Below are 22370 nucleotides of genomic sequence, written 5' to 3' on the forward strand. Positions count from 1 at the left end.
ATGCTGATTAACTAGCTTGACATGGCCACACCAGGAGAAAGCTGGTTGGAGAAGAAAAACTTCTTAAACAGGTAGGCATGGTCGATATTAAATAATGTTATTTTCCATTTTATTTTGCTTATTTTAAAAGCTGTTTTTTAATTATGGAAGTAAGATACAATCCCATAAAATTTATATAGTACAGAAGTTAACAACTCCCTTTATATTCACTACCATCAGAAGTAACTATGTGGATAGTTTGGAGCTTATTCTTTTAGACTTTTACCAGTAAGTTACATATATGCAGACATACATTTATAAAAATATAGAAATATGTATGTATATGTACACATGAGTAGTGTGTTTGTGTTTTGAATATAAAAATAAGATCAAAACAAATCATTGGCCGGCGCTGCGGCTCACTAGGCTAATCCTCCGCCTAGCGGCGCTGGCACAACGGGTTCTAGTCCCGGTTGGGGCGCCGGATTCTGTCCCGGTTGCCCATCTTCTAGGCCAGCTCTCTGCTGTGGCCAGGGAGTGCAGTGGAGGATGGCCCAAGTGCTTGGGCCCTGCTCCTGCATGGGAGACCAGAATAAGTACCTGGCTCCTGCCAACAGATCAGCGCGGTGCGCCGGCTGCGGCGGCCATTGGAGGGTGAACCAATGGCAAAAGGAAGACCTTTCTCTCTGTCTCTCTCTCTCTCTCTCACTGTCCACTCTGCCTGTCAAAAAAATAAAAATAAAAAAATCATTGTTCTGTAACTTGCCATTTTTACTCAACAATAATGTCTTGGAGATTTCTGATTTATTATATTATCTTGCACTGCTTTTCTGCACCCCGTAGTCATATATCTACAAGAATTGATTTATCCATTGTTATTTTCTTTTTTTGAAAGTCAGAGCGAGGAAGAGACAAGGAGAGAGAGATCTACAATCTGCTGGTTCACTCCCCAAATGGCTGCAACGGCCAGGGCTGGGCCAGGCCGAAGCCAGGACCCAGGAGCTTCTTCTGGGCCTTCCATGCGGGTACAGGGGCCCAAGTACTTGGGCCACCTTCCACTGCTTCCCCAGGCACATTAGCAGGGAGCTGGATCGGAAGTAGAACAGCCAGGACCCAAACTGATGCCTATATGGAATGCTGCCACTGCAAAGGGTGGCTTAACCTGCTCTGTCACAGCGCTGGCCTCTGCTATTTTAATTCTTAATATATTTCTGACTATAGAGTGCTTTTTTCGTTTTTGTTGTTTCACTTTTTTTTTTTTTTTGACAGGCAGAGTGGACAGTGAGAGAGAGAGACAGAGAGAAAGGTCTTCCTTTTTGCTGTAGGTTCAATGGCCGCTGCGGCCAGCGCACCACGCTGATCCAATGACAGGAGCCAGGTGCTTCTCCTGGTCTCCCATGGGGTGAAGGGCCCAAGTACCTGGGCCATCCTCCACTGCACTCCTGGCCACAGCAGAGAGCTGGCCTGGAATAGGGGCAACCGGGACAAAATCCGGTGCCCCGACCCGGACTAGAACCTGGTGTGCCAGCGCCGCAAGGCGGAGGATTAGCCTAGTGAGCCAAGGCGCTGGCTGTTGTTTCACTTTCAAAACACGGAGAGTACATTTTGGATTCTATTATCTGAAACATCAGGTCCTTCCTTTTGTGCTCCCTCCTCGTTCCACTTCTCTACCATGTACAGGATGTGGCACAAGGCCCTCTCCGGGAACCAAGCAGATCCTGGTGCTCCGCTCCTGGGCGGCCCCGTCTCCAGAACTGTGAGCCAAAATTACTCTCTTCTCTTTACAACCTGCCCAGTATCCGGTATTCTATTACGGCAACAAAAAACAGACACCCAAGTAGGAATAGGAGGGATCCAAGTTTACCACTTCTAACCTGAGAAGAACAACAGGAGTCATTTAGAGAAAGAAATATTTGTCTTGGGGCCAGCAATACAGCCATTTGGGGAGTGAAGCAGCAGATCGAACACTTATCTCTCTCTCTCCATCTCTATCTGTAACTCTGCCTTTCGAATAAATAAATAAATCTTAAAAAAAAAGTATCACCTCTCATTGATGACTAAGAAGTCATTTGAATCTCAAGTTCTAAACTTTAGAAAAAGAATGATCTCCAAGGGCAGAGCATTGTTAATGATTTTTTTTTTATTTTTTATTTTTTGACAGGCAGAGTGGACAGTGAGAGAGAGAGACAGAGAGAAAGGTCTTCCTTTTCCGTTGGTTCACCCCTCAATGGCTGCTGCGGCTGGTGCACTGCGCTGATCCGAAGCCAGAAGCCAGGTGCTTCCTCCTGGTCTTCCATGCAGGTGTAGGGCCCAAGGACCTGGGCCATCCTCCACTGCACTCCTGGGCCACAGCAGAGAGCTGGCCTGGAAGAGGAGCAACCGGGACAGAAACCGGCCCCCCAACTGGGACTAGAACTCGGGGTGCTAGCGCCACAGGCAGAGGATTATCCTATTGAGCCGCAGCGCCGGCCAATGATTTCTTATATTTAAAATATGGGTTTTTTAGGGGCTGGCACTGTGGCGTAATAGGTTAAGCCTCCACCTGTGGGGCCAGTATCCCATATGGGCACCAGTTTGAGTCCTGGCTGCTTCATTTCTGATCTAGTTCCCTGATAATGGCCTGGAAAATCAGTGGAAGATGGCCCGGTTGCTTGGGTCCCTGAACCCATGTGGGACACCTGGAAGAAGCTCCTGGTGCCTGGCTTCAGATCCGTCCAGCTCTGGCTATTGCAGCCATTTAGGAAGTGAACTAGCAGATAGAAGACCTCTCTGCCTCTGCCTCTGCCTCTGCCTCTCTCTGTCTATAACTCTGCCTCTCAAATAAATAAATCTTTTTAAAAATATGCTTTTAAAAATTTTACTTATTTTCATTTATTTGAAAGGCAGAGTGACACAGAGAAAGAGAGAGAGAGAGAGAGAGAGAGAGAGAGAAATCTTCCATCCACTGGTTCACTCCCCACATGCCCCATAGACTGGGCTCAGCCAGTCCAACACCAGGAGCTAGGAACTCCATTCAGGTATCCTACATCAGTAGCAGAAACCCAAGCAGTTAAGCCATCACCTGCTGCCTCCCAGGGTGCACATTAGCAGGATGCTTAGCCAGAAGCGGAGTAGCCAGGATTTGAATAAGGCTCTCAAATACGGAATGCAGTTATCCTCAGGGGAGTTCCAGCAGCTGTGCCACAATTCCTGCCCATAAAATGCAGGTTATTTAATCTTAAAGATTAAAGTTTTGAAGAATGTTGCTTCCCTGAGATCCCATTTTAATTTATTAATGATAGTCTCCTGATGGCTGGGGCCAGCACTGTGGCATGGTAGGCTAGGCCTCTACCTACAGTGCAGGCATCCCATATGGGCAACGGTTTGAGTCCCGGCTGCTCCTCTTCTGATCCAGCTCTTTGCTTATGAACTGGGAAAGCACTGGAAGATGGCCCAAGTGCTTGAGCCCCTGTACCCACATGGGAGGCCTGGGAGAGGCTCCTGACTCTTGGCTTCAGATTGGCCCAGCTCCAGCCATTGTGGCCATTTGTCGAGTGAACCAGCAGAAGGAAGACCTTACTTTCTCTCCCTTTATCTGTCTATAGCTCTGTCTCTCAAATAAATAAAAAATCTTTTCAAAAATATCCTGATGTCTATCTACTATGGTTCAAAAACCCCGATGTCTATCTACTATGGTTCAAAAACCCAATAGGAGAATTATGGATAGGATTTGTGGGCCTGCAAGTCTAGAATCATATTTTGTTTAAGCTGAAACCTTAAATTTGAGATGCTGACTTATGATGTAAGGATGAACAAACTCTTAAGCAGCAATTGCAAAAACTGGAAATCAATCCTGCCATTCAGTTCTTTAATAACTCAGCCAATGAGCCAGTCACTCAGAGTTGCACTGGCAGAATTCCCTATTAGAAGTACCTTCTCTTTTTTCTCCTTCTTGTTATATGAAGATCAGAATAAAATACACATCCAAGATGTCACTTCCAAATATCTTCAGCATGTTATGATTATCGATTACTTTTTAATTGGCGGCTCACAGGAATTATATGCTCTGTTCTTTGTCCACAAATAAGTCCTATCAGTCTAGCCAGGGGTGAGGTAGGAAACAATTCTAGAGTGCAGAAGTCATCAAGTATGTTTCCAGGGGATGCATAATGTGGACCTCCCAGCAATCTATAGCCAAGGCCCACCTTGCCTTTCTATAATGAAAGGGCAGGAATATAGCCAACATTCCCTTTCTCATATAAAGATGCTGATGAGAATTTTGTGGTTGCCTCCATACAACTGGCATCAATATTATATTGATTTACATTCTTTCATTCGAATATATGCCTTCAATGCCATTTACCTTTAGTTCCAAAAGAATACACATTTCTTGTAGAGTTTGGGAAAGTACTACTTTGTGGATAGGACTTTTACAAATATTTAAGTAAATGTATTTGACAATTCTAAATGTGACGTGTGAAGGGCACTAGACAGTAAGTATTTGTTGAATGAGTAAGTGGATGGGTGAGTGACTTTGTCCCTTATGTGTTCCTATGTTCTTTCTGCTCATCAGCTCCCTTGGATTGTAATCTGGTACTCGGCTTCTGTGTCTTCAGGAAGAGAATGGCCTCTGCAGTGGTAATGCAGCCCTACTGGCATAACAATTGCATTTCCCATAGGAATTTAAAAGTTGGCATTATGGTCTTATTTAAAGATACAGTTAGATTTAAATGCTTCTCCACAGAACCTAGCCTAGTGCCTGAAACTTCACAGACACATAATATATATTCAATGACTGTTCTCTGCTGTAGTCTACCTCATCGTCCCTTTCAGTCAGGGCACCACAGAACACATTCTTCCTTTAAGAAACTGGATAAACAGTCTTCCTAAAAATAAAAAATAAAATGAAATCGAGAGGGGTGGGTGGCTTATCAAAGGAGATACAGCAGATGGAGGTATGCTTATAAGCCTGCTCTCCATCTTCCTTCTAAATATATGTGTTCCACCAGGCCCTGGGGATGGAGCCATTTCAAGTGTGGGTGTGGGGCACTGGTTCAAAATAAACTATACAGCATGAGGCTGTCCTTAATGTCTTTACACAAGTGAAAATGGGCTGAAATGAACAACAGGGACACTCTTTATGGGAGACGAAAAGGAAAAGACAGCACAAATTGAACCACGTAACTTCTGGAATGGAGAAAGGGACACGGCCACTGTTGCCAGGTAGCCCCTACCATATGTGCTAGGACCGGCACATGCACTGTTCCAGTCTCTGGGTGGATAGCCAAGGGGGATTTCTCTCTTTCTGTCTCCCATACCAAGAATTCCTTCAGGCTTAGTTCCACATCTACCTAGTTCTTGCAGCAGCGCGGGCCCATAGATGCCAGAAATCTGAATCAACTGCACGTATTTGCCTTATGCAAAGGAAGCTTGGTCTTGGGTCATTATATAAATACAATAGAATGCTTTCCACAGAGCCACTGAGTATCCACTGAACACAGACTGTGATGACACACAGTGATGAGGAGCCCCCGACACCGTTCCAGCACGTGGGCACTGGAATGAAGGCCCCAACCCTGCCTCACCTTGTTGGGAGCACATGACCCAAAAAGATATTCTAGAAAGAAAAAAAATGAATGAAGGCAGTGGGAAGCATCAGATGAAGGCTGACCTTTTAAAGCAGAAAAGAAAGTTGAGAAATGCAGCTTCCTAACCTTTGCCTTGATGTAGCTAGGGAATGAGGAAATGGATATAGGCAGTCACATGAATCCAGATAATATTCTCTGACGACCTGAGTCTGTCCTAGCTCCAGCTCATTTCCAGGGAGCAGAAGTAATCTCCCTTCAACAAGGGCTACACCAAGAGAGTGAGGTCAGGAGAGAGTCCAGGACTCCCTCCTCCTGACTGACACCGCCAGTATGTTGATAATCAACATCTCTAAGAAGGATCCTGCAGCTTAAAGCAGTGTGGCCTTACCCGGTAGACCACAAGAAGGTAATATGAAAATAACCAGATAGCACAACCCTTAAACAACAGGAAAATTCATTCAATACAAGGCAGGAAGTAATCTTTTTGCAGAGGATAATATTCATTAATTGGACTTACATCATCATGTAGTGTTAATATTTAGCTAAAGTAATCTAACCAGACAGCTATATAATTAGGCTACGATCCATCAAGAAACATAAAGGAAAAGAGATACTTTACACGTGACATCCCTTATTTTTAATCCACTTTATGATACTTTTCACGTTGTACTATAACAGAGCTGTGTACTTGTCTGTATCTCCCACTAGGCCATAGGTTCCTGAAGAGGGACCTTGGTCTCTCCCATACTCTTTGGTATTAAAGGTACCTGGGACATAGGAGGTCATCAAAGCACTGTTTAGAACGAGTGCCTCCGTGGAAAGTAAATAGATCGAAGTTTATACCAAATTCCCATCTGCAGGTCGTTAATGGAAACCTGGAGGAGAGACTGGGCGGCAGGGACTCAGCAGCGTGAATGGGAAAGACAGCTCTGATCTTAGATGCTCTGCATCAGAGCTGCAGTGCACCACTGAGCACAAGACCGTCCAGCCACGGACACAAACCGGGGCCAAAAGTCCAGTCCGGGCTTCACTTACCAAGCCACGAACCCCAACATTGCTCTGTATCTGCCCATAGGAAACAGGCCTACTTCCAAATTCCTACAAACTAGATGTGGCCCTGGTTTAAATAATGAGTAAGCTCTGATTACATCCCCAGGGACAAGAAAAATTGCCCTACCCAATCAGCACCACAAAAAGTGGTAAAGGAAAGTGAAGCCTGGGCCCCGTGCTGTGGCCTAGCGGGTAAAGCCACTACCTGCAGTGCCAGCATCCCATATGGGTGCCGGTTCTAGTCCCAGCTGCTCCACTTCCAATCCAGCTCTCTGCTATGGCCTGAGAAAGCAGTAGAAGATGGCCCAAGTCCTTGGGACCCTGCACTCACGTGGGAGACCTGGAAGAAGCTCCTAGCTTCGGATCGGTGCGGCTCTGGCTGTTGCGGCCAATTGGGGAGTAAACCAGCAGATGCAAAACCTCTCTCTGCCTCTCCTTCTCTCTGTGTAACTCTTTCAGATAAATAAATAAATCTTTTTTTTTTTTTTTTTTTGAGTGAAGCCCATCTATTCTTGAGAACACTGAGATAGGAGATTATTTTTCTCTGGATTCTCAATGTAGGGTGATGATGGACTTTTAAAAACTTATTTTTAATGTTTTTAAAAAAATGACCCCAGAAAGTGCGTTATGAAGTCAGAAAATGCCTAAAAGAACTGGAAGAAACCTTAGAGGTCACAGAATTGCGTTGTTGGTAGAGTTCACCTGGTTGAATAATTCTCTTAATTAAGAGATTTGCCAGAGTGCAAAGCTAGGTCCAGACTCGAGCTGTTTTCTGACTTTCAACAATTCTTCCCGCCAGAGCCGGGGTCGTCACCATCGTCAACACCGACGCCCACCCACTGTGTGGGAGAGGCTGAGACATAAAGACCTAGTGTCCATCAAGGGCATTACAATGAGGTCGAGAACACAGGAAACTCATGTACTCAACGATAAGTAATAATAGGAGATGGCATATAAGCAAAGTCCAGACTCCAGCTGCTCGCGGGAGCCGTGACTCCGAGGTGAGTGTAGGCGTGGGGTGGAGTGCCCTCGTGTAGGCTGACCATTCTGGAGCCACCAGAAGCAGGTGGCTGGCTACAAAGTCCAGCTGAGGCCCAAGCCGAGCTCAAGGTCACAGAAGCAATGTCGACAGAATCCACCCGAGGACCCCGTGGGCTCACGACCCTCATTATAAGGACGAGCGAGGGAAAGCCTGAAGCCCACAGGGTGAGGGCGGGGGCGGGGTCTGAGCTGCGGAGGCCCAGGGGCGGCGGGTGACCTCAGCCGACCCCGCATTCTCAGCGTGAGGGGCCCGGAGCGGAGGTGCGGTGCTGGGAGAGGGAGCCGGAGCTTCCGGGGCGGGGCGCGCGGCCAGTGGGGCGGGGCCTGGGCCTCAGGCCCGCCCACGTCAGGCTGCGTGACAAAGGGGCGGGCCGCCGAACGCGGCTGCGGCGGCCGCGCGCCTCGCAGGGGGCGGAGCCGCCGCCGCCGCCGCCCGCCGCCGCGCGCCGCAGCCCTGTTCGGGATTTGAAAGATTAAAAACTCCCGGTGGAGAGGGCGGCGGCGTTGGATGTGTGGCGGAAGCGCTGGGGGCCGCGGCCGGGCCGCCGGCGGCGTCTCCACAGCATGAACTACGCGGGCCGCGGCTCCCCGCGGAGCCCCGAGCATAACGGCCGGGGCGGCAGCGCCTGGGAGCTGGGCTCCGACGCGGGGCCGGCGTTCGGCGGCAGCGTCTGCTGCTTGGAGCACCTGCCCAGCGGGGACCCGGGAGACGGCAGCGTGCCCCTGACCCTGCTGCGCGGGGAGCCCGGGCTGCACTTGCCGCCGAGCGCCGACGACCACGACCCCCACCTGGCGCTGGACCCCTGCCTCAGTGACGAGACCTATGACTTCAGCTCGGCCGAGTCGGGCTCGTCGCTGCGCTACTTCAGCGAGGGCGAGAGCGGCGGCGCCTCATCGCTGCACCCGTCGCCTCCGCCGCCGCCGCTGGGCCCGGCGAACTCGGGGGGCGGCGGGTCCGGGGAGAGGAAGCGCGCGCGGCCCGGCGGCCCTGCCGCCCGGCATCGCTACGAGGTGGTGACGGAGCTGGGCCCGGAGGAGGTGCGCTGGTTCTACAGGGAGGACAAAAAGACCTGGAAGCCATTCATCGGCTACGACTCGCTCCGCATCGAGCTCGCCTTCCGGACCCTGCTGCAAGCCACCGGGGCCGGGCCCCGGGCCAAGGCCCCGGACGGCGACCATGTGTGCGGCCCGGCCTCCAGCTCCGGAGAGGAAGACGACGAGGACCGCGCCTGCGGCGGCTTCTGCCCGCGCGCGGCGAGGCACGAGCCCGCGATGCAGGAGCTGGTGCCCATCGAGCCGGTGTGCGTGCGGGGCGGCCTCTACGAGGTGGACGTGGTCCAAGGAGAGTGCTACCCCGTGTATTGGAACCGTGAGTAGCGGGACCCTGCGGAGGGGTGGGCTGGGGGGCCTGGCCGCCGCGGGGAGCGAGGCGCGGGAGGCCTGGCGAGGGAGACGGCTGGTGATGGGTCGAGGAGCAGGTGGCAGGACCCAGGCCGCCGGGGTGGGGGTGGGGGGTCGGGAGATGAGGATCCCGCTGGTGCGTGTGTGGTGGTGGGCTGGCGGGTAGCGCCTCCTGCGTGCGCTTCCCTGGGGGGCGATGCAGGAACGGATCCCCGGCCCGGAAGGTTGCGTTTCTTGATCCCCACCTGGCGATCTGCTTCGGTCTCGTGGAGCCCGCACTGCCTGGGATTCAGCAGCAGCCGGTGCTCCGGCGTTAGGGAGAGGGCGCCGGTGAGAGGATCTGCGAGAACCTGCAGTGCTGTTGAGGGAAGGGAAGATTGATCCCTGGCGGGAAAGGAAAGGCGATGGGTTTTCGCGCCCCGGGCGTGCGGGAGAGGCGGGCAGCGCCGCGGGAAGCGGTTCTGGCGAGTGGGTTCGTTCGCCCTGGGGAATACTTGATTTGGGCCCCGTTGCATATTTTTGTTTTTGCCTCGACCTCCTCATCTGTAAAATGGGGAGATATGTACCTACCCCAGGGGGTTGTTGTGGAAAGTGAGAAAAATACAACGTGAGGGTTTGCAGCCCTGCCTGGCGCCTGTGTGCGACGTGAGTGTTAACGTTATTCCTCAGACAGCGGTCGCTAGGTTTATAATTCAGAGTAATGAAGAAGGGCAGAAGTGCGTCTGATTGCCCGCAGCAAATACTGCAGAAGCAACATGTTAACAAAAGCTGTCGGCCACCAGTAACTTGTAATGTACAGTTTTAATTTTTGTGAGCCTGGCGCCCCAACTCAAATATCTTCGTCGATTGTCACTACTCTTGGGCCCAACATGTGTCTTACAGGATTCTGCTTTCTGTTAATGAGACGTAGTGACGGCTTATTTTCCCTTTTGTATGTTTGGCAGCTTACGGTTGGAGTCCATCACCCTTATCTTGGACTTCTTGTAGGGCCTGGAGCAGTAGATACTCAACAACTGGGGATTGGATTGCATCAGTGATTCTGATCGTGTTAAAACATTCATATGTGAAGCACCAGTTACTCAGGTAGCAGTGGCAACCTGTGCCGTGGGATCAAATAGGCATAGGAGGACATTCAACCACTTAGGGCACTTGAAGATGCCACTAAAGGCATTTGCTGCTATGTTTTAAGGTCAGGTTCATGTGGGATCTGTTCCATGACTCCTTCCTTTTGATTATACACTCACTAAGGACAAGATACACTTGTATCCATTCATGGAATCCTCCGATTCTGTTTAAGTTAATTGTGTGTGCATAACAGAAGCTTGGGAAGGCTCTAGGAAAGGTGGCATAAGGAAAAATCCTTACCCAGCCAGGGTTTCCACTTATGTGTTTTCTTCAAATGAACTAAGCATCACTGTAAGGGTTTTTGTGTGTGTGTGTGTGTGTTTTTTTTTCCTTTTTTCCATGATCATAGAAGCACAAGGACTTGGTTTAGCCACAAATTTGAATAAAAATGCATGCCATCTTTGAAGCAAGGACAAGAAAACAAGAGATAAATCTTACCTTAGGTTAAATAAAGTATATTCACATAGAGTAATGGTGTTTTTTTGATTTATGATAAAATTGTAACTACGTGCATTGTCCGTCACTGTTTACAGAGTGATTTTTGGACACTGGTTCTTTCACAGTGATAAGAAGTTGATGTTAGCATTCTGTGTATGAGGACGTGGAGTCAGTGAAATTAATGAACTCGGTCAAGGTCACTCAGCTAGAAAGTGATGAAGCGGTTCTTTAGACTAATGGGGGAATCCAGGGCAGTATCTAAGGGTTTTCTCCCCTTCTAGGGTGAGGGTGTGAGAAGAACTTTCCTGAAAGGTTGAAGAAGGGCGAATTGGTTCCACACAGGGAGGGAGGGAGCATTACAGCCAGGTGGAGAGCGAAACGCAAGGACACAGGTGCATGAGACCGCGCGGCATTTTGAGGAAATAGGGGCTGCCGCTGCAGGGACCGAGACAGTGGGACGAGTTTAGGGTTCGACCTCCACAGAGGGAGGTGTATGTGAGCACTGGTGTTTGGTCCTGGGCAGGATGGAGATTGTGTAGGGAGCACCTGGACATGATAGATGCATTTGGGAGAACAGCTGGAAAAGGAATAGGGTGCATGTGGAGTTTGGACTTCATCTTGTGAGTCACTGAGAACCAGATAACTGAAGGTTCTCTCTTCCCTAGGCATGAGGAGTGACTGGGTCAAGGTTGGATTGGAGGATTAGACACAGAATATCGTTAGAATGCCACTGTTGTAAACCAGCCCGGAAATGGTGCAGCATGCGAAAGTTAACCTGAAGGTAGTTACCTCAACTCTTTCCTAAAGCAAATAACCCTTAAATTATTATTTGTTAACTAGCATAACACCAGCAGCACCTATTTTAGCGCCATTTTAGCATTTCCTAAATAGTTTCCTGGAGATGAACCTGTGAGTGCCCAAGGCCGTCTTACCTGGTCTACGGTGGAGACAGCCTGCTGTCTGTGGTGTCCTGTAATGTACCATTTCTCACAAAATGCCAGTCGACTTTGTTCTGTCTCTTTTTGTCTCTGTATTTTCTAAGTTTTCATGGCTTTTTGGGAGCGTTCAGTCCCAGTGTGGTCTCTTTGGCTTTTCTTCAAGTGGAAGAATGGTCTGCAGCCTTTGACCTCCCTCACAGCCCCATTTTACTTTTCCTTTTTGATCTTTTTGGAAACTTTCTGAATAGTGATAATGACAGATTTGTACCAGAAAAGTCCACTGTGTTTCTTGGAGGATGGTGATAGGGTTCCATTAGCCATTTAGATTTTTGTCACCTGCTTTAGCCCTCTGCGTCTGGGTGTCAAGACCAACAAGTTAAGCTGTGCCTCTCTTAAAAAAATAGTAGTAATAATTTACTCTTCTTTTTGAACTTTAGCAGATAAAATTTGAAGTTAGGGCACATGAGTCAGAAGAGGAACTGAATTTGTCTTCTACAGATATGAAGCCAACATTATTACATACTTCAAAAAAACTAGTTGTAGGAAATTTATTTTTGTTTTGTATGTTGAGATCCTCTTCTGACTGCATGTGGACATTTTAGATAAATACGGATCCTTGCTGAGTAATGGCTACGTGAACTCTCATGTCTCCGGTGTTCTTTCTGAGCTGCGCATGCTCACTTGGTAGGCTTGTTCTGAGGATTGTTACCTGTAACACACTTAGAAAAGTAGTTGCCACACAGTACTAGGTAGGTGTTAATTCTGTGTGGATCTCATAAAACCATACCTCTTATTGGTAGAAGCTCACGTAAAGATTAATAAGGTTAGCCAAAGTAAAATTGTTGAGTGCTTAGCTTTTATTATCCTGTACCTCAAAGGTGAAAGAATGCTTATACAGAATATGGGCAAGGAAGTGGCCAGTAGCCGATGGGAAGGCTTTTTCGTGAGCTGACAAGTCTTTAAAGCGGTGCTGATGGCAGTGATGTGTGCAGTATGCACTGGGCAGTATGTAATTTCCATCCAAAGACTGACTTAGTAAAGTCCATTAATTGACAACTTTTCTATGAGTGTGTAGTCTCCAGAAGCAATCATTAACTACAGACCACATTTTTCTTCTCCCTCCATCTCTAACCCTACATTTCTGGTATACTTATACGGCCTACTTGCATTAGTGTAATTTTAAACCATTTTCAGTTCTAAATATTTGAGAAATTTACCATTTGTCTTCAAGATACTGAAATGAAACATATTCGCATGATGAGTTGGAAAAATTCAATTTTTTCCTTCAAGTACATGATGTTTACTAACTTGCCATAGATGTAACTGTGTTACTCATTCAAGAGTGAGTAACAATGCTTTATGTGGCATAGGGCATTATGGGAAAATAATGGAGTCCTGGGCAGTAGAAGGCATTCTTTCTTGGTTAGTTTCTGCCTCCAGTAAAGCAGGACTCTATAGAAACCAGGCATCATTGACACACTTGATCCCAAAAATGTTTTGGAAGCTGCAACTCTTTTTATCTGCATTATCCTCCGCTAACCCAGCCTGGAAAGCTGCCTTGGGTTGCATTGGAACCCTGACTGCTCGGGGTCACAGAACTTTGACAGAAGTCTCCTGAGAATGTACCACCTCCCTGACCAAGTGGGCTTCACAGTGCATTTTTCAGTAAGCAACTGAGACAGTGGGAGCACACTACCTGGCCCAGACATTCAGGGCTTCTTCTCCCTTTGCCCTGTGCCATTAGTTTACAGACTGATCAAATACCAATTATCCACCCATCTTGTTTGTGGATGGCTCCTGTGTAATAACACATGTTAAGCAAGAGCTTTATACAAATGTTTAATTAGTGTGCTTTTCTTTCCTGTTTCTGGCAAATTTTTCCTCTTTCTTCCTTTATTATTTTGTTATAAAAGAGATCCTGTGTAGTCTTCCCTCTTCCAGATTTTGTTTCCTGGGGTTTTTTTTATCACCACATCACTCCCGATAGTTTGTGTTTTGCTGTGATCTTTCATGTCTGGAACCCTGCAGCTGATCCTTTTTCGTAGAGACCAAAGGAAAAGCTGGATGTGGCCAAGGAATTCGCTGACTTGTGAACACTAGGGGGAGAATGAAGGGGGCACAAGGAGAAGAGGGAATAGGTGCGCTGTTCACAGAAGGCCTCAGGTGAAGGTTATTGGCAGAAGAGCCTGGAGGTAGGTCTGAAGTCCCTGGAAACTGGGGAATCTGATCTAAGTCTAACTTTTCATGGATATGATTGAATATAAACTGTACGTGTTATCGAGGACAGTTGTCAACACTGATATAGATGCAGACAGTCCCTTCTTTTTTGCCACAGTACATTCCTTTTTCTTTTTTGGATAGGCAGAGTGGACAGTGAGAGAGAGACAGAGAGAAAGGTCTTCCTTTTTGCCGTTGGTTCACCCTCCAATGGCCGCCAAGGCTGGCGCACCGCGTTGATCCAAAAGCAGGAGCCAGGTACTTCTCCTGGTCTCCCATGGGGTGCAGGGCCCAAGCACTTGGGCCATCCTCCACTGCACTCCCGGGCCACAGCAGCAAGCTGGCCTGGAAGAGGGGCAACCAGGACAGAATCCGGTGCCCCGACTGGGACTAGATCCCGGTGTGCCGGCGCCGCAAGGCGGAGGATTAGCCTAGTGAGCCACGGCGCCGGCTTCACAGTACATTCCTAAAAGCTCATTTAAAAGGTAGACTGAAGAAGAGCATTTTGGAGGCCGGAACTGGCATAAAGGGTAAAGCCACCTCCTGCAGTGCTGGCATCCTATATGCGCACCGGTTTGATTCCCGGCTGCTCCACTTCGGATCCAGCTCTCTGCTGTGGTCTCGGAAAACAGTAGAAGATGGTCCAGGTCCTTGGCCCCCTGTACCCACATGGAGGACCCAGAAGAAGCTCCTGGCTTTGGATTGGCCCAGCTATGGTTGTTGTGGCCGTTTGGGGAGTGAACCTGCTGATGGAAGACCTCTCCCTGTCTCTCTCTCTCTCTCTCTGCCTCTGTAACTCTTCCTTTCAAATAAATAAATCTTTAAAAAACAAAAAAGAAGAGCATTTTGTATCTAAAATATAAACCAAATTCTAGTTTGAGGCTGCACTGGCAAAAGGAAATTATGTCCTCAAAAGATGTTGAATCACTAACAAATGAGTGGATTAGTGGAATGAAGAGCATAATACAGATGCTTTTGATTACCCCTAAATTAGGGGACAAGTGAAAATGAAAAGTAGCAATTGCATGTGCCAGAGAACTGAAGAAAACCAAAGAAAATTGGACATGATCATGTAAAAGTAATTGTTTTATATAGCGCTTTCCATTTTTATCAGGTTGCCAACGAGAACAAATTATACACTCATTCATATGTATTATAATCTACAATTACATTAAGCTACATGTGGATAATCTTTATAATCATTGTTCTTGTATGTTAAGGTCAATTCTTTTAAATAATTGCTCAGGGCCAGGTCAGCCTTCAGAAAGTATGTTGTTATTGATATTTCTGTATCCGAAGGCATCAGCTATCTGGGAATCTTAGAGAAATATAAATTTCAACTGAAAGGATAGCTTTTTCAAATAGTTGGGGGTTAAGCTTTTATGAGCTAGGATATAATTTTAACCATATGGGTAGACATCTGTAGTGTGGCACTGGTATTGTGGTATAGCGGGTAAAGCTGCCGCCTACCATGTCAGCATCCTGTACAGGCATTTGTTTGAGTGCTGGCTGCTCCACTTCTGATCCAGTAGTCTGCTGATGGCCTGGGAAAAGCAGCAGAAGATGGTCCAATGGCCCAAGTGCTTGGGCCCCTGCACCTATGTGGGAGACCCAGATGCAGCTCCTAACTCCTGGCTTCAGCTTGGCCCGGCCCTAGCCAGTTCAGCCTTTTGGGAGAGTGAACCAGTGGATGGAAGATTCTTTCTCTCTCTTTTGTCTCTCTCTAACTCTGCCTTTCAAATAAATAAGATAAATCTTTAAAAACAAATCTCTGGTGTTAGTGGTTCTGCCTTTGGCTGCTACTCAGTGGGTCATCATTGTGAACATTGATGCAGAATAGCCCTTGAAACAAGTGCTGTGCTACAACTTAAGATTTCTAATTTTACACCATTGGTCGCTGAACAGGGAGCAGAGTTGGAATTACTTCTGAGCCTTAGCCGTAGACATAGTTAAGTGCAGTCCCAGCCTTGTAATATATTACTTATTACAGACGATCAACTTTTAGTTCACATCTTGTTGACTGAATTCATTATTTTCATCTCACTCTGTAGAACTGCTTCTGGCAAGGCCCACAGTTCCCCTTGTCTACCTGATTCACCCACTTCGACCTTCAGTAAAAATTGCATTTTAACATCTGATGTGCATTTTATTGTTAGGTATCCCCAAGTCTGTTTATAATTTGGAAACAGTCTTTACTTTGAATCAAAGGAGAGTCATCAGAAAGGGAAGTCTACTTCAAAGAAAACCGAAGAGATTGTTGAGCACCACTCAAACCGAGGCTAGCTCCTTGTGGCGGCCCAGGCATGCTCAATGGCAGTCTCCCAGCATGGCTGTCTGCTGCTGAGATCAACTCTTATTATATGGCTACCACTGAGATGAATGCCCGTGTCTATAAGGCTGATCAACAGATGCATGGATTTCTCAACATTGTCTTTGTACAACCAATCACTGTTCACGTGTCCTAATTTAGATTAGCACAACTTACCCATAGTTCTGCTCTTTGCCTTTACGTAGAAAACATTGATACCTCATATCTTAGGGTATCTTTTGGGATATAGTTGCAGTTTATTCTTTAACTGATTTACATGTTAGCATGTTACGCTATTTGTGTAAGGTAACATTACCTATTGCACTCTTTTTCTTTGTTGTTGACATGGTGTGGAAGGGTATAACTATATCTCCTATATAGAGAATGGCCTGAATCCTGAAATGCTGGATTGACGTGTTTGGAATTCTGATTGCCTGGCAGGACTCTGCCTCTTGTGGAAAGAGCTACAACCATCAAAGAAGATGATAGGCTACATGTAAAGGGCGGGCCTGGTTTACAACATTTGTTTTCAAGTCACCTCTCACCCTACCACTGCTCATCAGTCTTATCTCTGCCACCTCCATTTCCGTTCTTGCTGGTTTTTCTAGAGAGGCAGAGTTGACAAGAGTTTAAGAATGTGAAGGAGCACTGGAACCGGACTACCTGGGCCCACATTCCAGCTCTGCCATTGACCGTCTAGGTGACGTTGCACAACTTCAGTTTTCCATGCCTTAGTTTCTCCTGTAAAACGTGGGTTACTCTGTCTGCCTCTTAGGGTTGTTTAGTGAATGAGTTAAAATATTGAAAGATCTTGAAATATCCCTTGATGAATAGTAAGTTCTGTATAACTGCTCACTGTTAACGACTTCACCGTTTTCCTGCATTACAACCCACTTAACATTCTTGGCTCTCCCATTTGAATTTGCAGTCTGTTTCCTGACATGGCATTTTCTTGGCCTGCTATCTTGGTCATCAACTCTCAAATATTCACAACCCTAGAGTTTCTATAACTGTTGCCTGCCTTTGTGGGGAGCTGTGATTTTATTCTTGTCTCTTTGGTTCTGGAAAGATCTGTGCTGTCTTTGCTGTCTTGCGTCTTCATGGTGCAGACCTCAGAGAGGTACACGGGTTATTCTCTTATATCTTTCCCATAGATGCATTCTGAGTTCTTGAACATCTACTTGCTTTTGGTATGCAGATCCTGTTAGCAAATGTAGGCGGTACTGACTCTACCCTCAGAGCTCATTTAGATCATCTCTACCAGCTACCAACGTTTGTGATACAATAGAGAACTTTACAGTTTTCTAAAAGGCTGCTCAGTTTTCAGTTGAGGCAGAGCCAGTAGTGTTCTTGGTTTTCTGCCATGTTGGCAAGAAAAATGGCCCACAATTCCTATTGTGCTGAAGGAGACCTCAGCATGAGAACTTTGAGAGATTCCTCTGAATTGACCTGTGTTTAAACCAGCAGTAGCGATGGCAGCAGGGTTCTGGCCCCTAGTATAAAACCTGACTAAATAATCTTGAATCTAACCTTAGTGGGGAGTTTGAGGCAACCTTCTCTTACCCAGAATTAGCAGTAAAAGCCACATGGGCTCAAGAGAACAGATCTTTGTTGTTAAATTCCCTTAGTTTGAATCCTTGACTTAGTGTAGCTATGTGACTTTGGAACTACATAATCTGTATGACACAGTTTCTCCAATGTAAATAGGGATCATTCCTGCCTCAGTGTTATTATTAAGATGATGATTATTATAAAGATTGTATTGAAATTCGTATATATGGAATGCTAAGTGCAGTACTTAGTTCAATAAGTATTACCTATTATGTTGAAACCGGGATGACATACTTGCTTTGGAACTACAAGCCTGGAAGTTAAGAATTGTATGGTAGGGACCTGCGCTGTGGCATAGTGGACTAAGCTTCCACCTGTGCAATTTGGGCACCAGTTTGAGGCTCAGCTGCTCCTCTTCTGATCCAGCTGTCCGCTAAAGCAGTAGAAGATGGCCCAAGTGCTTGGGCCCCTGCACCTACATGGAAGATGTGGAAGAAGCTCCTGGCTCCTGGCTTCAAATTGGCCCAGCTCCAGCCATTGCAGCCATTTGGGAAGTAAACCAGCGGATGGAAGACCTTTCTCTTGTCTCTCCCTCTGTCTATAACTCTACCTCTCAAATAAATAAAATCTTTAAAAAAAATGAAGTATATGGTAGTCCTGTTTTAATTTGTAAAGAGAGTGGAAAGTGATGGTGCCACTAAAGTTACTGTAGCCTAAACTGATGGCCATAGATACACATACATTCTCACATACACTGTTGAGGGGATTTTCGTAGATTTAAGGGAACATAGAATCAAAAGATAAAATAAGCTTTATTTCTTAGCCTAAGCTCCATCAAGTTCAAGATACTTTTCTCAGTGATGATACCAGCCTTTTAGTCCATCCCTAAAGAATTAAGAGTCCTAGGAATGAAACCATGTCAGTGCAGTCTTATGTGTATTATTAACCAAAGTAAACTGGGGCCTTTTCAAGATCAGAAAACAAAAAGGAGTCAGAAGGAGACAAATCAGGACCATGATGATTTCCCATCAAAGCTATAGCACAGTTGCCCTTGTTTGATGAGAGGAATGAACAGGAGTATTGTGAAGCTTTTCCGGGTATGTTTTGGTTTTTGGTTTTTGCTGAAGCGTTGGCTAATTTTCTCTGTACACTCTCATAATTAACAAATGTTATTCTTGTTTAGCTCTCCAGAAAATGGACAAACAAAATACCTTGAACATTAAAAAAAAAAAAAAAAAACACACACACACAATTGCTATAACTCTTGCTCTTTTATTTTTTTCTAAAATTTATTTATTAGAAAGGCAGAAGGGGTGGGGGGGGGCCGCCTTGGTATAGCAGGTAAAGCTACCACCTACAGTACCAGCATCCTATATGAATGCCTGTTCGAGTCCTGGCTGCTCCATTTCTCATCCAGCTCTCTGCTCTGGCCTGGGAAAACAGTAGAAGATGGCCCGAGTCCTTGGGCCCCTGTACCTGCATGGGAAGACCCTGAAGAGGCTGCTGGCTCCTGGCTTCTGATTGGCACAGCTCCGGCCATTGTGGCCAACTGGGGAGTGAACCAACAGATGGAAGTCCCCTCTCTCTGCCTCTGCCTCTCTATAACTCTGCCTTCAAATAAATAAAAAATAAATGTAAAAAAAAAAAAAAAGAAGAAGGCGGCGGTAGACAGAGGGATAGACAGGGATCTTCCATCCACTGGTTCACAAATACTCAGATGGCTGTAACAGGCTGGACCAGGTCAAAGCTAGGAGCCTAGAACTCCATCTGGGTCTCCCATGCGGGTGCAGGAGCCCAAGCACTTGGACCATCCGTCATTGATTCCCCTGGTGCATTAGCAGCTGGGACTTGAACCAGCAGTCATATGGGATCCTGGCATTGCAGGTAGCACCTGCACCACAACACTGGCCCCTGTGATCTTTGCTCTTGACCAGTCTGCTTATGCTTTGAATGAACCGTTCCCACCTTTTGGTAGCCATTGTTTTGATTATGTGTTGTCTTCAGGATCATACTCATAAAGCCGTATTTCATCTTTTATAATTTTTTCAAGAAATGCTTTAGAATTTTGATCTCAACTGTTTAAAATTTTAATTGAAAGCTTTGCTGTTGTCTACAAGTTACCTAAGCATGAGCATCTTGGCACCCATCTATGAAGCAGGGAGTTTTATTCAGCTTTGATTATTATATCAGAATATGTAAGCTGAACCAACTGAGAGGTAAGTGGTGTTGAATATTGTTTCTGCTGTTAATCATAGATCCTCTTCAATTAGGCACAAGCAAGTTTAATTTTTCCTTGCAAATTGATGTGAGCAATCCATCCCTGCACATTGTATCTTAGACATGGTCTCCTCTTTCCTTTGTAAACTGCTGATTTTCTTGGGAAATAGCCCCCCCCCCCAACTTTTCCAAAAGAATCATGATTTCACCATCCTCACCCAATCTTCACCATTGTCTGGTGTTTGTTCTGACTTCAATTTTAGCAGAATTCATGTTTCTTTGATAGTAGTTTTTTTCAAACTGATGTCTTTCCCTTTTTAGTGTCTCATCCTAGATCCTATTAAAATATAACAAGTCAGTGTGAGTTTTTTGACACACAAAAAATGTTGAAATCTGTGCATTGTTTTTCTTAGTGCAGATTTTCCACAAAGCTTTTGAAGACCTCCTGTCCATTTCCATGTGCTCATCTTAAACCTGCTTAATCACCCAGAGAGTTCTGGGAACCACAATGAAGTGTCCTATTGCAGGATCCTTAATTCCTCCTCTAGACTCCAAGTTTGAACAAAAAGATGCCTTTTTCAGATGAGATGAAGGCAGGGGAATGCCCTCAGCCTCTGAATTGCCTGTGGAGCAGCCTCCTTTATTAGACCATTAGTTTGCAGGTTTCATGGTCCAGCTGTCGCTGGGAAGATTGTTAGAATTGTAGATTCTCAGATTTCATTCCTGGAGTTTTGATTCAAGAGATAAAACCTGGGGCCTTAGAGGCATCCTTTTTTAATAGATATGCCCAGGAATTCTGATTGCAGGAGTTTTGTCAGTCTCACTTATTAACTTTTAGTTCTGAAAACCCTAGCCCCATCTATACCAGAGGTAACCAGTTCAGAGGCCAGTCTAAGATTGCATTTCAAGAGTTTCTAGAGGAACTTAGCCTTCAACCCATGGTATGCTTGTCTCACCTGTGGTCTACCTATCACTGCATTGTCATTGCTTAGGTGAGATAGAGAGGGAAGATTCAGGAAGGCTTCAGACCTCCTCCAGCCTTTTCCAAGCTTGCACCTAGGAGGGCCTATATTTTCAGGTTTCCCACCCTTCCCCGCTCTTTCGTGGAGACTCCTGGGAAGATCTGGGAAGAACCTGTAGGGAGGTATGATTTCCTTTTGTGTCAGAAGCCCCAGAGTTGTATATTCTCATTGTAGCCCACACTTGACTTCTCGCCATATGTTTAGAATTTTACCTGAAGTCTTTTTACTGACTTGTGTGGCACCTGGTGTCTTCTCTCATTAAGCATATTGTCTCTCCCTGTCTGCCTTAGATACTGTATTAGTTGTCCTGTGAACTTAAGCTGTCTGAGCATCCCAGAGAAATTAAAGTTTTATGAATTAAATGTGGGTTTTGGGGAGGTGTGTTTTAAGGGAAGAGCAAAGTTCTTTAACCTTTTGATAACCTAAACAAATGCTAGGATTTGTTTGTTTTTGTGAGGATTACCCTAGGATTTTCCATATTCATCTTGAGTTTATTAGTTAATTGCAGAAATTCTTGTTTCATTAGATGTAGTGTAGAAGGTACTTATTAGTCCTCTCAGCCTTTCTGCTATTGTTACCATACATTTTATTCTATTCTTATGTTAGAAAGCCCAAAACACATTCTTGGGGTTTTTTACTTTAAGCAGTTGCTTTAAAAAAATAGAGCAAGAAAGAGAAAAGATCCCCCAAACTTCATTTTTTCCCTCACTTTTGAAAAGTTTGCACTGAATGTAAATCAGATTGGCATTTTTGTTTTCTTCAGAACTTCAGACATGTCACTCCATTGTCTTTAACTTGTATGGTTTCTGATGAAAAGTTGCTGTTATTTTACCTTTGTTCTTCTAGATGTCATCTCTTCTTTTTCCCAGTAACCTTCTCCCTTTGTTACTGACCTTCAGCAATTTGGTTAGCATGTGTCATAGTGTGGTTTCTCCATGTTTCATCTCTACAGGATGAGTTAGGGATCTGGGAACTGTGAGTTTACAGTGTTCTTCAGATTTGTGAAATGCTTAGCGCGATCTCCAGATCAGTCTCCGTTCACCCTGCCACCTGTCTCAGATTCCTACTACATGTGAGTTAGTCTGCTTGATGGCAGCCCATGCATTCTGATGTTGCCCCACAGCTCCGAACTTCTTCCATTTTTTTGCTTGTGTTTTGTTTTAGAAGTGTTGCTGTTATGTGTTTATTGCTGTATTCCTGAATGAGTTTGTCCTGTTGGTTTTTCATGAACTTGAAGAATTTCACTGACCACTTCTTCTGTGACTTATGATCTACTATTGGTCTCATTTGGTATACTTTTCATTTCTAATACTGTGTTTTCCATGTCCAGAAGTATCATTTAGGTATTTCATTTATCTTTTCCCTTCCTTATGTTCATGCTTTCCTCTGCTTTCTTGAATATAGGAAGTGTAATGGTTTAATGATTGTTCTAACATCTTATTCCACTAATTTTACCATCTGTGTTTGAAAGTCAGTTACAGAGAGGAGAGAGAGCTTCCATCCAGTGGTTCACTCT

The 22370-nt window shown here is 45.8% G+C and overlaps 1 protein-coding gene across 9 annotated transcripts in view; it reads left to right on the top strand.

Annotated features, from left to right (window-relative positions):
* Positions 1 to 8060: 8060 nt before the first annotated feature.
* DDHD1 (DDHD domain containing 1) overlaps positions 8061 to 22370 on the top strand; it is an 84796-nt gene continuing 70486 nt past the window's right edge. For all 9 annotated transcript variants that reach the window (XM_051822194.2, XM_051822195.2, XM_008269666.4 and 6 more), the window contains exon 1: positions 8061 to 9006. In XM_051822194.2, coding sequence (XP_051678154.2) covers positions 8202 to 9006 — 805 coding nt within the window. In that variant the 5' untranslated portion in view covers positions 8061 to 8201. The remainder of the gene's footprint in view (positions 9007 to 22370) is intronic.

The sequence above is a fragment of the Oryctolagus cuniculus genome, chromosome 12 (genome assembly GCF_964237555.1).
Source record: "Oryctolagus cuniculus chromosome 12, mOryCun1.1, whole genome shotgun sequence".
NCBI classification, from domain to species: Eukaryota; Metazoa; Chordata; class Mammalia; order Lagomorpha; family Leporidae; genus Oryctolagus; species Oryctolagus cuniculus.